Source organism: Pocillopora damicornis, chromosome 7 (genome assembly GCF_964200805.1).
Source record: "Pocillopora damicornis chromosome 7, jaPocDami1.2, whole genome shotgun sequence".
Taxonomy (NCBI): Eukaryota; Metazoa; Cnidaria; class Anthozoa; order Scleractinia; family Pocilloporidae; genus Pocillopora; species Pocillopora damicornis.
Window position 1 is genome coordinate 5,052,501 of NC_142676.1, and position 17,500 is coordinate 5,070,000.

Below are 17,500 nucleotides of genomic sequence, written 5' to 3' on the forward strand. Positions count from 1 at the left end.
TATGCTTGTGAAACTTAGCCAGCACTTACCAAGTAGCTCTCTTTTTCTATTTCATGATATCAAGCCAAGCCTGGACAGTCAAAATGTTATTGTTGACAGTACATGTGAATGTGTACCACTTAATTGTATAGAAATGGTAGAACTTACCTCAGAACATGATGACATGGACTTGCCATTCAATGACGATTATGACATTGCAACAAAGAAATTCAAGTCAATGATTGATATATATGAAGAGAGAATAACTGACAATGATGTTGAAAGAATAGAAAGGTTGTCACGGGGCCAGGACAATACTTTTGGAGGGAACTAAAACAGGAGAAACTAACTGCGTCAAATTTCAAAGCTGCTGCTAAGAGAAAAGTTGAACCTGATAAACTTTTAAAGCAAATCATGTACAAAATTGAAGAAACCACTAATGTTTCAGCATTACAGTATGGTCACATGCATGAAGATAATGCTATCAATGATTATATTAAATACAAACACTCCCAAGGAAACACAGGCTTGACAGTTTGGAAAGTTGGGACTTACATATCAAAGATTAGACCAGGATTGGGGGCTAGCTTGGACAGAATGGTTTATGATCCTTTGGCACACTGTAAGAAAGGTGGCCTCGAAATCAAATGTCCATACTCTAAACAAGGTATGACAATTGAAGAGGCTTGTCAAGACAAGAATTTTTGTATGACTTTGAAGCCTGGGATGCCTACATTGAAGATAGGACACCAGTATTACTATCAAGTCCAAGGGCAGATGTATGTTTCATGTTTGCAATGGGTAGATTTTGTTGTATGGTTTGGAGCAGACAACCTCTACATACAAAGGATAGTATTTGACAAACACTGGTGGCACAAGGAAGCTCTACCAAAGCTGGATTACTTCTATCGTCGGGCATTTTTACCCGAAGTTCTGACAAGAACGGTTAAAAGAGGGGTCCGTCTTTATAACCATGGAGGGTGGCAGCCTTACACGACAAGAAGTTCTTAGTCTTCTTCATTTTATATTAAGTAAGAATGAATAGGTACTGTGGGTTCCTAGATACTTTCCCTGCACCAGGACAGACATTTTGTATGCAACAAAAAGGAATAGACATAGATCATAAGTTATGTCAAAGCCATATACCAAGAATCCACAAGTGGCATAGGTTTGTTATTAGTTTGTACTTTGTAGTTTTTGCTTAATGGCAAGTTCAAGTGCCTCTACCATAAAAACTGAGAGTAAAAGTAAAATATTAATAGCTTAGCATGCTTTTTGTTTGAGTTTACTTCTTGAATCAATTCTACTGTTGTGTTAGAATATTAAGTTATTGGAGTGTATCAGACATGCTTGTGATATAACCCTTCAAACTATTGGACAGATGGATTTTCATAATCAGGGGGACATTCCATTTTACAGTTCCATTGACAGCAACTTCAGCCTCAGTATTATGTAATATATTCTTTATCACAGTTCATGGTATGTAAAAATGTACACAACTACAATATTGCATTAACCAAGAGAATTTAAAAAAACTATTTCTTTTATGCTGGAGTTAGTTAACACAACTTCAAATTGGAATATTATTAACTGCAAAGTAGTAGTAACAGTATCATTGTAAATGTTATTGCCTCACATGTTTATTATTTCAGTATTCAGTTGTCATTGATGACATCATTTAATTCAATTAATCATTTGCATAAGCATATATTGTACAAAAAAGTCAATCATTTCAATAAATCTGAATCAACTTTGATGAACTTTTTACCATAGCCACATCTCTTGTAGTCACAAAGCGTGAAGCAAGCTGACCTCATTTAGTGTAGTTGAGCTTTTTTAGTTCTGTGCCCACAAGAGACTGAATGGAGTGACAACAAAAGAACTCAGACCACTTTAATAATCAGGCCCTTATTGAATACCAGTATTTCTAAGTGCATGCACAATTACATTTCTCTTCATTCTATTATTGCTAGTACTACCACATAAAACTCTGCATTTTTTTGTAAAGAGTTTATAGCAGTTTTTCACAACCTACTTTACTGTGAACTCCAAGAGGTTTTTGCAAACAGCACTGATTTAACATTGGACTGAAATGTCACAGTATAAACTACCTATTTGTATTTGAATTGATAATCATAACTAACTTATCTTTACTACTACAAAGTAATGGTGTGTTTATGATGCACACACAGTTCTTAGGTTTATTCTGAGAACATGCACTTATGAACTGTATACATTAATGTACTGTATACATTAATGTACTAAAAAGCATCAATGCACACCATTACTGTACTTCATGCAAACCCCACTCATTTTCAACTGTAATTTACTTATTTACTTAGTTTGCCTACAAACTTATGGTACATCAAACATTGCAGACCTATGAAAATCTGGAACTTGTCTCGTTTGAAAAATTCATCCTGATTTTTTGACAGTAGATGTAAATCAACTTCACATTTGAGGCTCAAGAAGAGGAGTTAAAAAGTTAGTAAGATAAGCACATACAAAAAATATTTGATCGGCTATGTGTGCTAAACTCAAAGGTAAAGTACCTTCTAGAATATGATAGTTCTTTATGCGACCAATAGCACGCTCAACATGTATCCTCACTGATGCAATGCGGGCTGTTTCCTGGACTTCATCAGCTGTCAGCTGGTCTCTGATGCCCTTAAAAGGTGAGATATTCAGGTGACAGCCTGGTGGCAAAATACCACCAATATCAAATCCTCTGTCAGCCATTACATTGTCCCCAGGTTCTAATAAGTGCATCACTCCTGATTGTTGTGTGATTTCCTTGTCAGAAACACGGCCGCCTCATAGCTTTGACACAAATGTCACTTGACCATTTGGTGATATTCCTACTAATACTTTGAAAGTGTTATGATGCTTGTAGTTGGACCATGTCTGTGACTGTGCAAGCATTGAAGATGGAACTTCAACATAAAGCTCAGTGCAATCAAGAATGATACGAGTAGTTGGATACAATCTAAACTGATCAGGCATGTTCTTCCTTACAAGATACTGTGAAGGAAAGGGAAATACCAACTGCAATTCTAGCTTTAGAAAGTTCACCCAGGTACAAAATATTCTGGAAAATTGTCCAGGAGATATTCCAAACCTACTTGCAATATCCTTAACAAAGAGACCAACTTTCAATCTTACCAAAACCATAAAAAATTCAGTAAGTGGTGAAAGTTTTCGCTTTGGCCCAGGCTTTCTTCTTCCCTCTTCTTGATACGCATATGAATCTGGTGCATTGCATTTATTCCAGTATTGCAGCTTTGCAAGTTTTTCTTTGAAATATTCATAAAATCCTATTAAAGTCTCATAGCTTGGAAAGCCAGTGTAAAATGTAATTGCATCATTGTCATCTTTAAAATTATCCAGTTTAAATTCACGATCTTTGTACTCCTCTAGTTCTTGTTGTAGGTTGCCAACTTTCTTTTGTAGATTATCAACCATCTCAGTCTGTACTTGTAACCTTTCTTCCATAGTCAATATGTACTCAGTGCTGTTGTTTGGTGACTTATTCAGTTCAAATGCATAGTTATGGTCATGAGAAATAGGTGCACAGTTGGACAGCAGAGGCCATGAGATATCAGTTTGGGTTGACACATCACACTAAAAAAAATATGAAATCAAAATTAAACTGGTTTCAACCTATTTACACAAACTAGCTTTTTCATGTGATAATGTAGGTTGTTTGCCATGTACATTAAAGAACATTGCAGCACAAAGATGCAAGCTTTATGGTTATTTTAGGACAACTTTCTAAGGTTTATGCATAATTAACTATGGTTAATTAATTATGGTTTATGTTACCATAAGTGAAGGCAAGCATTCTGAATGAATTGCTTCAACATGAAACACTTCCTGGTCCTCCGGTTCATTAGAATTCTGAAAGGTTTCGTAGCCCATATTTACAGTCGTATTACATGTTGATGTGGTGGTTGTTGGTTCGGTTGTTGTCCCTTTTGAAGTTGTGGTGGTTGTTGGTTCGGTTGTTGTCACTTTTGAAGTTGTGGTGTCTGTCGAATTGACTGACATTGGGATTCGTAGTTTTGGTGACGCTCTTTTCTGTTTACAGATACCAGACGTCCACCGAAATATCGATGGTTCAGCTCCTGAAATGAATATATTTTATCAGTTCATTGTGTTTATAATTTGAGAATGGACTCGTTTACGTAAAGCAGCTACAACTTAGCTGAATCAACTTATATAAACTCTTACCATCACGTAATCTACTTCTACTTCCTCCTGGACGTTTGAAGATGTCACTAGCAGGAAAATGCTGTTCGCAAATAACAGTATTTGAAGTAACTACGAACCCATCTCGACCGTTGTGTCTCTTGATAAGGTTGCACCATCGCTGTATTAATGAACGCTTTTTCGGGAAGTGAAAAAATCGCAAGCCAGACGATTTTCCAGTGCGTAAATATTCTGTATTCGTACATTCAGAGGCCGCACACTCCTTTCCTCGTCTCGCTTGCTTCTTTCTAGTAGTTTTGTGCTCCATTTTCGATTATACTAGCGATTGTGTGGTGAACAGACGAGATGCGACTCAGGATAAGCCTCACTTTCGTGCACCAGCGTGAGCCTTCACGATCTTAGTCAGCGGATGTTCCGAGTGACCCTAAAAGGGACTATTCTTAAAGACCATCGCGGGGACAGTAAACAAAAGTTAGACGACATACAGAAAACTAGAATGCAACGATATTAGCTTAACAGTTTATATCATCAATCGGTATTTTTTCACAGTTTAATTGAATCAATTTGAGTACCTATGGCTGAAGCCTCGCCGAATTACGAGAAACCAAAGCCTAAAGAATAAAGGGGTAAGTTTCTAAAGAAACTGTGGTGCTGCGTCGGTGGGAAAGTATAGCAGGTAATTTAGTGTTAACAACTGGGTTGAAAACGTAAATTAGCCACCGTAAAGAGTAAAAAAGCTGACGTTTCGAGCGTTAGCCCTTCCTTTAAAATATGTTGATTGAAGCATATAGAAGGGGTTTTGGTTAGTACAATGTTTGTGAACAGAAACATACATGCACTAGTCTTTGCGAACTTAGTAATCTTAAAAAAAGCATATGAACTTGAACGTGAAAACCAATGTGAATGGTTTTCTGCTATTTATACAACATCTTGAACATCAATAGCATGGTAAGAAATAAGATTAACTTGTTTCGTATGTATGCTTTCAAATAACAGCTAACGTAACATTGAATCAGAAGATGGTAATGAAAGTTTGTTGAAGTCTTGATACTTAAGTGTTGTAAATAAATATTTTAGTCGGTGGTCTGTCTTTGTTAATTCTGTACTGTAGGACAGTTTAACTTGACAGTGAAGATGACGATATTTCAGTGATCACTTTTCTGTTGACATTATATTTGGATTCTATGTCTTGAAGATCCATAAGTAGTTCTTCAATTGTGTCCGAGTCACTAAGTAATGAGATTGTCGGGTGGGTGGCGAAGAGGGACTCCAAGACATCTGTAAATGCTGTTAACCAAATGTCTTTTTCATCCAAATGTACAAGTAGTTGAACAGATGCATCTCGTTTGCATTGCATCTTTCTTTGTCGGACTCCACAGTTTTTACATTTGAGTGTGTTCTGTTGGGAGATTTCATTAATTTTACGTTTGCATGCTTGGCAGGTGATGAAAATGCTTAGTTTGTTGATCATTTTGAAGCTCTCTACTTTTGCTTCTTTCTGGATTTGCAAGTAATGCAGGGCCATTTATAGGTTTCAGTTGTTGATTGGCTTCTTTAAACGTTGTTGTGGGGGTTGTTCCCAGATGAGGGATCCCTTGGAAGTGCTTTACAGTAAGGTTTTCAAACTCATATGTGGTGCCAGTCTTGATGTTCTTGAAAAGTGGATCCCATATATGAATAGTAGCAGTTCCAGTTTCATCCTCCAGGACACAGTCTTCCTTTACAGTTGTCATTTCACTTGAGGATTTCAATTGCACAGGTTTAGGGTTTTCATTTCCCAGTGAAATGGAAGTAGTGACATTTACTTTCTGATTGACTTGGAGTGTGGGGAGCTCCTCAAGTGTAATCTTCTTGGCAGGCTGAGTTGAGGGCTCAGTCTTTTGGGATTTGTTGATGGGTTTGTAATCAAAATCAATATCAAAGGTTGGTGTTACCCTTACTGTTGATTGCTGGTTGAATATGATGTCATTGTTGCTGTTTTGCTTAGTGTTTTTGAGGGTTACAGCTGTTTTTGACGCTTCATGTTCTTGTAGCATGGAGTGGTTTGCAATATTAAATCCTACAACTCGTCTCAATTTTGATGGGCTGGTTTGTAAATCAAAATCATACCACTGATTTTGATTTCGTGAGCGTTTTATAGGACTCAAATTCTGAATGTAGCCACGGTGATTATCTAAGAAAGAGGAAATAAAAACTGAAGTTAGACATGAAATGTTGATCACAATAAGTTACTGCATCTTTTAATAACATGTGGACTGTAAAATTCATAACTAACAAATGGTTTTTTGGTACTGTCAATCAAATGTTCTGCAGCTCTTTGCAGCTCGTGACTACTGTCAATTGTGCAGTAATCAAATCAAATCAAATCATTCAGCACAGTTCAGACAGAAGTTGGGAGGAGCCACCAAAGATTTCAGTAGACTTTTTGACCGCTTGTAACCTCTCTAGTGTCATTGGCTCAATAAGAAGGTCTTGTATTTTTTTTTACCCTGCTTAAAGCAACATATGTAATTCCAGGAGATCTTTCTGATGATCCTAAATCAATCCAAGCTTTAGAGAGGGTCAGACCTTGACATTTATGAATTGTCATCGCCCAGGCTAATTTTAATGGCAATTGCTGTCTCTCATATTTTTTTCCTAAACTTTCTGAAACTTGGGTGATGGGACAAATTGGGACACATCTTTGAAACAGAGAAGAAACTGATGGTCCTTTATATTCATCATCAAATTGAACCAATACACATAGTGGAAGACATGGAGGTTGTTGTCCTTCAGCATACACAAAGTCAAGTACTGTGCCTAATGCTCCATTACAAAGGCCAACATCAGTCCATAGATTCATCGTTAACATTACTTTTGCTCCTTTTGATAAGTAAACTATAGGTTCAAGGCCTCCCATGTCATCAGCACTAAGTGTTTGTGCTCCAATAGAGTGACGAGCTTTAATTATTGCTATTGGTTGACCCAAGCTTTTAAGTCTACTAATGTTTAATTCTGCGACTTTTTCCTTATGATAACAAATTCTTACAGAATTATTTTCAAACTCATTCACATTGTGCACTTTGTCCGGTGTTCTGGAAATTAAAGAGTGCCAATCTGATTCAGTTGATTCACCATGGCGAGCTCGGGTTAGCATTTCCCTAAAATTGGATTGTTCAATATTGTTTCCTTGAACTCTTTGATTAACTGTCAATTTAACAACTTTCTTGAATTCATGATATAGGAGAAAACCTTGAATTTGCTTTTCTGTTTTTGGCATAGAATGGTAAAGTGGTTTGTCACCTACTGGTGGTAACTGAGCTATGTCACCGACAAGAATGACACATATGCTGCCAAATGTCATGTCTGTTCGTCCAGTAGCTTGTCTGCAACGACTATCAATCCATCCGAACAAACTCTGGCCAACGAAAGAGTATTCATCTATTATTAAATATTGAACGTTTTCAAGGTTACTTTGCAGTAGTTGCAAAGGTATTCCTTTTAAATCACAATGTCTCTTTGAACCAATAGGTAATTTTAGCAGTGAATGTAGCGTTACTCCATTGACATTGAATGATGCTTTTCCAGTGTAAGCTAAAACGTTACATTTTTCCTGAAGCAAATTTCTTAAGGAATCAATGAGATAGCTTTTCCCTGTTCCTGCTACACCCATAATAAGAAAGCGCAAGGGATTTTGTTCACCACTGGCAAAATGATTGGAAACTATTTGATAAGCTACTTGCTGCATTCTACTAAAAGTTGAAGTATCTATGATTCTTGTTTCACAGGAATGGTGAGCACTATGCTTGTTTTTCTCTCTGTTTATCCATGTAGGCATTGCATTTATCTCATCATTTGTGAAATACTGATACACTTGATGCCAATATGCATGTGGTACAGGTGTAGATTTCTCACAAGTATCAGTTGTTTGAATAGTCAACTCTGCCATAAGCATCCACTCTTCTCTTTCACTTTTGGTGTTGTAATCTTCTTCAAAAGAATCCTCATTCAAAGGTGTTATGCATATGTAGTTGTTTACATCTTGCATTTTGGTTTCCCAATCAGGGACTAAGGATTTTGCAGTATCAGTTAGCAAGAATTTTTTCCAACATGTTGTGTATGTCTCATCAGCCTGTGGAAGGTTATCCCATGCATCATCCGGTGTATATTGCCAGGGTTTGTATTTAAGCAACTGATATTTACAAAACAAACCATAGTCTTGACTCTTTGGATTGGATGAATAATTAGGATATGTTTTGACAATTACACTTTTGTCTCTTTGTTTAAGTTTAGAGGCTTTGAAAGTAAACATTGATGCAAACTTGAAAAAATTGTACTCTAATAACTGCGGGTCTACCTTGAGATACTTGTAACGTTCAGCATAGGTATCAAGCAATGAAGGAGCAGTACAAATTTGGTTATTTGCTTTAAGGAGTACTCTTCTCGATCCATCAAGAGATGCAGTGATAACCTCATGTGTTGCACTTACAAATTTTATTGACAGTAAATGATGCATTACCTCTTGAATAGAATAGTCTCTTTGACCAACAGTTTTCAGCAAAATTTGCTTAAGGGCACTTGGAGTATCAGTTGTATCATTCATTTTGGTGATAATATTGGTGAAAGCATTTTTGACAACAGAAGATGCTTTCTCAGCTTTGAATGTGTATTTAACAAGATATTCCAGACAGGCATGATAATCTATAACAATTTGAATGTCGCAATTTGCTCTCCACCCTTGAAGTTGTAATGGTTGATGACGATTCAATCTAGAGTCATTTCGTTTTGTGACAATAACAGCTTTATATTTTGTTTCGCCAGTTTTTGTATTTATTGGTTCAAAATCAAGTCTGGTGTCAGGACAGTCGTCATAAGGAAAGTTAAATCTACAATGCAATTCGGATTTGTCATTTTGTCGAAGACAATATTTAGTACTACATGTAGTGTGTCTCTCGACTGAATTTAACAAATATACGTAATCATTTGCCATTTCATTGGTTTTTAATGAAAGATATGATTTTTGACATGGGTGAATTTCTGGTTTTGACCATCCATCATCAGGAGAGGAAGGATTCCAGGTTGACATCAAAAAGTCAACATATCTACAAAGGATTGTCTCAGCCTCTTTGCCTTCTTGTATTTCGTTGTCAATATTCACAATTTGCTCTTTAGTTAGTTCATGTTGGTTTTCACTTTTAAATTTTGAAGCTAAGTATCCCTTGAGGGCCTTCTCAGTGAGGGTACATAATCCTGGGTCATTTTTTAATTAAGCGACTCCATGACAATGGATTGATCCTCTTTGGACTGCATATTCATATCTATACCAATGTCAGTAAGAGTGCAGTGATTCTTTCAACCAAAACTTGACAAACCGATCAGTTCTTTCTGAAAAGACCCAATCTAACAGATGTGGATTGTTTAACACATTTTTGTGTCTATCACCTGGAGTCAGTTTTTCAGTGAAACTGTTGCTTAAAAGCTTGTGAAATTCTGGCCAGTGATATTCTGCACATGATTAAGTAAAAAATATTGTTGGAGGTCCCTTTTGGCTTATTGTAGCTTTCAAATCTTCTTTTGACTTTTGCCAATAACCAGCGCTACCAGTTATGTTTTTGGCATAATGCATCAGCTTAGACATAAGTGAAGAATAGCTATTGGTAGTAAGCATTTTTTTAGTTGTTCAACAGTTAGGTGGGCTTCATTTGGATTTTGTTTAAGAAATATACTACCCTGACCAAGAAGTCTGTGCCTTTGGATCATATTGAATGCCCAGTAAGCAAATCGTGGATGTCTTGCAAATCTGTACACCCATTCACCATTGATGTTTTCAGCAAACTTTATCAAATGCTTTACTTTTTCACCCAAGGTTGCATGTCGCTTTGTAGCAGTATTAGTTGGATCGCCTGTACCATCAAGGAAAAGAGTGGGAAAAGCTATTGTTGCTAGTAGTTGAATTTTGAACTCATTTAAAGGTTTGCTTCCCCTATTAGGCCATGCAGTTTTATGGTGTTGTAATAGTTCGTCTTTTATTAGCTGCTTTTGTGGCTTCAAAACAACAGGATTTAATACAGTGCTGCTTAACTCTGTTTCATGATTGAATGGTATTTCATCACTATCAAGTGGACCTCTGTCTGGATCTATTTCATCGTCACTGATTTTAGTACGATGAACCTTTTGCAAGTCACTAGGAATTCCTTCAGTTGGAAGGGAAGACAAACAAGTATAATCAATTTTAATGTTTTTGTACACAGGATTGTGATCAACTAACCACTGCAGAGCCATAGAAACTTTTTGTCTTCGAACAATTAAATCTTTAGAAGTGTTATTCTTGCCTTCCGCTATTATTACTATTATAGGGAGTTCTTTGGGATATTTTGGTAGTGTGTCTGCAAGATCCTGGATATATTGGGGGAAACTAATGCAATGACCTTTATAAGCTCTTTGTCCACCTGGCTTTGTGTAAACACTGAAAACTGGAAAAGCACGAGCAATTAACATCTCTTCTATTTGGGTTAGACCTTGTAATTCTTTTGGAACTTGAGCTGGTATCATGCTGTTTTGAGCAGAGAACTTTTTAATACTGTTCTTGTCTCTTACACATCTTGAACAAACACAGTCTGCTTCTTTTTTGTTTTTTACTGACAATGGCCATGCTTCATGGCAAACTCGGCAATGCCAGATTTTGAAAATCATGGACTCATGAAACCTCTTTATATTAATTGCTGCCCACTCCTGATGGTGAAGTTGTCCATATGTTTTAGCATCAAACAGTGAAAGATACTTATCTTGACTTACCACAGGACACTGTTTGGTTTTTTTTTCAATGAACTGTGTTCCTGCTTCACAAGTAGTTTGATTATTAACAATTTTCATTTTACTTCCAGAGTTGTTTTGGTCACTTTTCTTTCTTTTTCTATATTCCTTCATGTAATCTTTGTTCTTAATCCTTTTTCTTACTTTGTCTGCTTCATTTGTAGGCATTTTTTTAATGTTGTCCTTTTCCTATAATCCTTCACATACTGTTTGTTTTTGATCCTTTTTCTTAGTTTATCTTCTTCATTTGTAGTCAAGTTTTTTTTAATGTTATTTTTTTTCTATATTCCTTCATGTACGCTTTGCTCTTGATCCTTTCTCTTAGTTTATCTGCTTCATTTGTAGTCAATTTTTTCTTAAGGTTATTTTTTTTTTCTATATTCCTTCATATATGCTTTGTTCCTGATCCTTTTTCTTAGTTTATCTGCCTCATTTGTAGTCAATTGTTTCTTAATGTTATTTTTTTTCTATATTCTTTCATGTATGCTTTGTTCTTGATCCTTTTCCTTAGTTTATCCGTTTCCTTTGTAGTCAATTTTTTTTTATTATGCTGCCACCTGCACTCATTTTCATTAGTTCTCTCTTCTAATTTACCTATGCCATTTGTAACATCTGATTTTTTGTTTCTGTATTTTTTCAGATGTTTTTGTTGTGTATCCAACTTAAGTCTCTTATCAGCTTCCTTTATTTCTGATTGTGTCCTTTTTTTGTTATTAAACGAATCATCTTGTTTACTTTCTTCCTCAATTTGATATAAAGAAGAGCTCAATTTGCCTGAATTAAAAAACACATTAGGCACCTGAGATTGAGTTCCACCCTGCATGGTTTCATAGCATTTGTCTTTTGGAAATGCTTCAGTTGGGCTATTTGGCTGTAAATCAGTTTCAATTGTGGATGAACACTTTTCAAACACAGCAAAAAACCAACCATTAGGGTAATTATTCAAAAGTTTTAACTTTAAACCATTTCTTGAGCATGAATAGTGTCCGTATGGAAGCCAACCACCATGTAGGTAAAGGACTTTCCCTCTTTTAACTCGTTCAGTTAGCATCTCAGGGAAAAAAGCCCTTCGATAAAAATAATCAATCTTTGGCAACAATTCATCATACCATTTGCTGTTTTGAAAGTGGATTTTTTCAATAAACAGTGGCATGTTTTCTCCAAAGTACACTACAAAAATTATTCCTTCAAGGGGTATAATGGAACAGTACAGCTGACCTTGAACATGACAAAAGTAGTTGTGGTTCCTTTTAAGTTGTACAGACCCATCAGCCAGTTTCTCCAAACAAAAATTCTTTTCTTTGCAAGCTTAATCAACAGTCATGCCAGCCTTGCTGAAAGGAGATTTTATTTCCATCCCCCATTTTTTATCAGTGTCAATCATAGTTACTACTCTGTCTAAGCTCGCTCCAAGGTATGGTTTGTCTTTAGACAGTGACAATCCAGGTTCCTCCACACTTACTGCAATACCATCCCTTCTCATTTCCCTTATAAATAAATTAACAGCTTTCTGTTCGCTTTCAATTCCATACTGCACAGCTTCAGTTGTAAAGTTACTGTAGAGTATTGCTTTCAATTTATTTGAAGGTTCCTCTCTTGTTTTGGCAGCATTTCCAAAATTTGAGGCTGTCAATACAGTTTTCCTTTTTTCAAACCATAGGTTGTTCTTGGCTTGCCCCCTAGTCAATCTTTCAGTTTCCTGGATCTCCACCAGAGTAATAGTTAGACTGGAAACATGCTCATCGATCATATTTTTAAAACGATTAGTAGCTATGTCATAGCTGTCGGTGAAGGCAACACTTTCGTGTTTCTCTTCAGTCTCTTGAAGAGTGGGCACCTCAGAACAGTTCGATTTGATGTCATGAAAAAGAAAAAATGAGCAGGAAGGCTGACAATTTTGAAGGCTCTCGCTTAAAGTTTTGAACCTTCCTTCATCTCTGTTGCGCTGTTGTGGTGGTCTTGGGTCGAACTTTATAATTTTCGGCTTAAGGCGGATGTTCTTCTTCCCAAATCTTATTTTTCTTATTAAGATTTGATCAAGGGGCTTGGCTGCAACGCTCTGATTGCGTGGAACCACCCATACCGAAAGACGCGATGTGCACGGAAGTGCTTCAGGATGTTTTTGTAGACCCCGTCTTGTAAAGTCTTCCAAGACAAACAGCACACCTCCAATATGATTGCACTTCCCCTTACCCTGTGAGCCAAGCCCGGCGGGACAGGTACAAGCTGCGCGTGATACATCACACTGAGATCTGAACTCCACGACCACTCGGTAAGACGTCTTTTTCATCGATGGCAAAACACTAGCTTTTACGTACGTCTTGTCCTCATGGGTTTTGCTTTCAAGCCTTTTAACGTTTCCTTCGAAGAAAAATTGGTAAGATTTTAATTTCTTATAATTTGTTCCCTTGAGCACAATGTGGCGGTACTTGCGCGTTGACACAACCAGGTAATCGTAAAGCTGAATAAAATTTAGTTCGGGAAGCTGACGTAAATCAGTCGACCATCCGAGAGCAGAGATTCGTCTTAAAGTTTCATCGTACATGAAGTCACCACTATTTTCCGTTGTATTGTGGTGATCCTGAGCAGTATTATCGCTACTTTGCTGCTGATACTCACCCGGTCGTAGCACGTGTCGCATGAGTATCGCGTAGACTTTTAAAACCAAATCTGCTTTTATTCCGCCCGTCGCTTCCGAATTAGAACGCAAAATTTCCTTTAAATCCTTCACTTTTAACTTCTGGATATCTTCTAGCGTTGTAATCTGCATATCCTTGCAAACTAGCACCATTTTAGAAGCGATTGAACCACGAAAGACTTCTCCGATCAGCTGTATTTACTGTTTTTGTAATACGCGGGTCACCGGCAGCCTCGCTATCGTGTTTGCGCGGCTACTAATCTAATATGGCGCCGGGAACTGTAAAAAGGACTATTGTAAGGTCTATTCCGTCCGCTCAATCTAAATGGCGTCACGACAGAATTATTTCATTTCCGTGGTAGTAGCATTTTCAGTGAAATATCACACAAAACCAGACAATTTATTCGACTAACATCACGACTGACTTTTTGCCTCAAATATCTGGCCTCGATGCGCCTCTTACAAAACAAAATGATTTTGCTTTTGATCGCGGAAGTCCTGAAGAAGTTCAAAATTCCAGTTGGTGAATGAGCTGTTTTGATAACACGGTGAACAAATTTCTACAGACATTGCTAAAAGAAATCAAAATAACGGAATAACAGCTTAATCTTTTCAATTTTATGCACTGTTTGATCGTCGGGCGGATCGAATTCCAATTCCCCATGTTCTAAACGAGTTGGGGATTGGGTCCGAATTGGGACCGCAAAGCATCTATGGATTGTTTGAAGGGACAGATTTTCCAAATCAATATGGCTGAAAGCGAGAGCAAAGCCAAACTAACTGTTAAACTAACTCAGGAAGATATTCCTGGGGCAAAACTTCCAAGGGATTCTGTTGAAAAATGTAGCGTTGTCCAGTTGAAGAGGTGGCTGCTTTGCAGAGGTGCAAAAACGACTGGAACAAAGAAAGCTTTAGTGTCGAGGTTCGTATCGAAGCTGGCAACTTTTAAACTAAGAACCTTTACACGCAATAAGTTATTTTTATTTATAACAACTTTATTTGTAATTATATGCCTTTTCAGAATTATTATTAAAATTTCCTAAGAGTAAAAATTTAATATAATCGAAATTTTCGAATTTAATAAAGTCCTCTTGTACTTATGAGTGCTCTAATTTTGACTTATAGAGTACACGACTACATCAAGCATGGATTTGATGTTAAATACTTGCGTGATCCGGATGGCGGCGTCAATTTGTTACGGAAAAAAGCTCAACTTGGCGTACTTGAGAATCAAGAGCCTGAAGTAAAGGATTCATTCCCAAAAGAAGGATTCCAACCAGATATAAAGGCACTACCAAAAATATCATTTGGAACTGTGTGGAGATTTATGATCGAAGGTGTAGAATGTAAAAAGCAGCTCTCCACTGCTAAGCCACTTGTTAAAGGATTCAACTTTTTAAAATCTGGTCATGTCCTGTACATAGGCCACCTACAACAAAATGGCAAGCACTACATCAAAAGCCAAGTCCTCCCATCTATGAAAAAGGACAAAGTTTATACATGCTACTTAGTTATTAGTTCACTTGGAAAGATGCTAAGAGCCCACTGCAAATGCCCTGCTGGCATAGATGGGAGATGTAACCATGTTGCATCAACACTTTTTGCTTTAGAAAACTATTGTAAAGTAAGGGAAAAACTGGATGAGTCTGATGAGTCATACACCTCCAAACCATGCAAGTGGAATGTGCCACGAAAGAGAAAAGGTGCAATACAGCCCATAAATGAGATGACTTTTGTGAAGCACGACTACACGAAAGAGAAGAAGATACGTAAGCTTCATCACTCTCCAGTAAATGCAAACCAAAATGCTTGTCGCGATGAAAACAAGTCAAGGTTTTTTGAAATGACGAAGGAGTACCAGAGGGTATCAGGAAACACTGTAGCTTGGACACATATACTGCCTCAGGAAGTAAAGAAACTTCAGGATGTAAAGGATTCTCTGCTTTCACCAGTCAAATGTCATCCCGTGTCAGCAAAAGAGCTAAAAGAAAAGTTTGAAAAAGCAAAGAGAAATCTTATGGTTGATGATTTACAAAGGCAAGATATTGAGGAACAAACTAGAGGTCAATCAAACACTGAATTATGGCATCGCCACAGACAACCAAGGATTACTGCCACAAAATGTTACCGTGTAGCTGTACAGAGAGAAAGTACGTCCCCTACTAAGATAATTAAAGATATACTTGGTTACAACAAGGCCTATCAAAGTAAGTCAATGGAGGAAGGACTGAAAATGGAAGACCAGATTATCAATGATTACAAGCTTCTCAAGCAAAGTCAAGGAGATGAAGGCATAACAGTCTCAAAATGTGGGTTTTTTGTTTCAAAAGAACATGGTTACCTTGGTGCTAGCCCCGATGGCCTTGTACATGATCCATCAGCCTCTGATTCAGAGGGACTTATAGAAGTTAAGTATGTCCAGACATCAAAGGATGAAACACTAGAAAAGGCATTGTTACGCAAGAGCATTTGCAAAAAGAACAGTAATGCATTGAGATTAAATGACAAACACAAATACTTCTACCAAGTCCATCAGCAAATGTTTGTTACTGGAAGAAAGTGGACAGATTTTGTTGTAAAGGGTTCAGGCTGTGATTCACTGTTTTGTGAAAGAGTACATTTTTCAATAGACCGCTGGAAGTCTATTTTGCCCAAGCTAGAATCCTTTTTTAATGACTGGATTGTTCCAGAACTTGTGTATCCTAGAGTCAAGTATGGAATTCCTAAATTGAATGCTCGTTCAGTTTAAAACAGTCAAAATCAATGTGTTCATTTCAGTAAAAGTGTGTAATTTAAGAAAACTATACAATGAAATAGGCAAATCAAAATTTAATGGGAATTAGTGGTTTGCCCAAATTATGTTGCACACTTTTTAGTACTATCAGAGTGTAAACAATATATTTGTGAAGGTAGAATGGTTTTCAAAAGCCTGTGAAACACGTACTAAGTTTTGTACATGTTTAGTGCTTTTCTGCTTAAATGCTTTTGTTTCTATTGTTTAATACTGGCACTATTAGAAAGTAAATAGTATTAATTGTTTCACAGGTTTTTTAAAAACCACCCTATAGGTATTTGCTATAGCTAAGATTAGATAAACTTTGTCTTGAAAGAAACAGCGATCTGTTTTGTCTATACACATTAACTCAGTATTTTTATACATTGTACACAGTTATGTTCATATTTGACTGAGTAAAATATTTACTAACTACATGTGTAGTGTGCTTGGATTATTGTAATGACTTATAACCAGTCTGGTTACAGTCCAGTGGTATGATGGCAATATCATAATACATTATCAAACACTAGTTTATCAATGCTATTTTAATGCAAAGCAATAAAACATAAATCCATACCATTGTTAAGTATTAAAATGTTGCTTTATATTCACATAAATTTTAATTAATCAAAGGAGGGTAAAAATTAGAAAGTCCAGCCACTACAAATAACATATCAGATGCTATGGGGGCAAGAGTAATTGGAATTCGGTGGTCAAAGATGTGCCAATTCTTTATTCTCTCCATCAATCGCTCAACATGTACTCTCAAACTGGCAACAATCTTGTTGTGGTTGGTTTCTTCTTTTGAGAATTGTGTATCTTTAACCAAAAATGCTGGTCTAATCAGTTCTGCTCCCACAGAAGCAAGCTCATCAGTGCAGTTGAACCCTTTGTCTGCCATAACTTGATCATAAGGTTGTAACTTGTCCAACAGTCCACTTTGAGCTGTTATTTCCTTGTCAGAAGTTGAACCAGGAAATAGCTCACTGACAAAACATAAAGCACCACTGGGTGTTATACCAAGCAAGGCTTTCATCGTCGTTCTAGACTTGTATGACGAGTAGCAAGCAGATTGAGAATTAAGTGCTGAAGGTTTCTCCATCTCA

The 17,500-nt window shown here is 36.8% G+C and overlaps 5 protein-coding genes and 2 pseudogenes across 7 annotated transcripts in view; 2 read left to right on the forward strand and 5 right to left on the reverse strand.

Annotated features, from left to right (window-relative positions):
• The window catches only part of LOC149042188 (uncharacterized), a 2,953-nt gene extending 1,209 nt beyond the window's left edge, over positions 1–1,744 (forward strand). Inside the window, exon 2 of the mRNA XM_089212270.1 lies at positions 1–1,744. This exon is cut by the window's left edge and continues 288 nt beyond it. Within this exon, the coding sequence (XP_089068396.1) occupies positions 1–313 (313 nt within the window). The 3' untranslated portion in view covers positions 314–1,744.
• On the reverse strand, positions 1,427–4,552 carry LOC149042189 (uncharacterized). Its single transcript, XM_089212269.1, has 3 exons — positions 4,210–4,552; positions 3,802–4,103; positions 1,427–3,600 (listed from the first exon to the last, which is right to left on the reverse strand). The coding sequence occupies exons 1-3, from the start codon at positions 4,493–4,495 to the stop codon at positions 2,794–2,796; spliced, it is 1,395 nt and encodes a 464-aa protein (XP_089068395.1). The 5' UTR covers positions 4,496–4,552; the 3' UTR covers positions 1,427–2,793.
• A 384-nt stretch (positions 4,553–4,936) lies between these two features.
• On the reverse strand, positions 4,937–6,560 carry LOC149042190 (uncharacterized; annotated as a pseudogene). Its single transcript, XR_016188089.1, has one exon. The product of XR_016188089.1 is annotated as an uncharacterized LOC149042190 (transcript).
• LOC149042191 (uncharacterized) lies at positions 6,559–11,148 on the reverse strand (annotated as a pseudogene). Its single transcript, XR_016188414.1, has one exon. The product of XR_016188414.1 is annotated as an uncharacterized LOC149042191 (transcript).
• Positions 11,149–11,528: 380 nt separating this feature from the next.
• On the reverse strand, positions 11,529–13,944 carry LOC149042192 (uncharacterized). Its single transcript, XM_089211076.1, has one exon. The coding sequence runs from the start codon at positions 13,769–13,771 to the stop codon at positions 12,290–12,292; it is 1,482 nt and encodes a 493-aa protein (XP_089067202.1). The 5' UTR covers positions 13,772–13,944; the 3' UTR covers positions 11,529–12,289.
• A 372-nt stretch (positions 13,945–14,316) lies between these two features.
• On the forward strand, positions 14,317–16,926 carry LOC149042193 (uncharacterized). Its single transcript, XM_089211077.1, has 2 exons — positions 14,317–14,540; positions 14,744–16,926. Exons 1-2 carry the CDS (start codon positions 14,332–14,334, stop codon positions 16,365–16,367), a joined length of 1,833 nt encoding a protein of 610 aa, XP_089067203.1. The 5' UTR covers positions 14,317–14,331; the 3' UTR covers positions 16,368–16,926.
• LOC149042194 (uncharacterized) overlaps positions 16,428–17,500 on the reverse strand; it is a 2,086-nt gene continuing 1,013 nt past the window's right edge. Inside the window, exon 1 of the mRNA XM_089211078.1 lies at positions 16,428–17,500. This exon is cut by the window's right edge and continues 1,013 nt beyond it. Coding sequence (XP_089067204.1) covers positions 17,014–17,500 — 487 coding nt within the window. The 3' untranslated portion in view covers positions 16,428–17,013.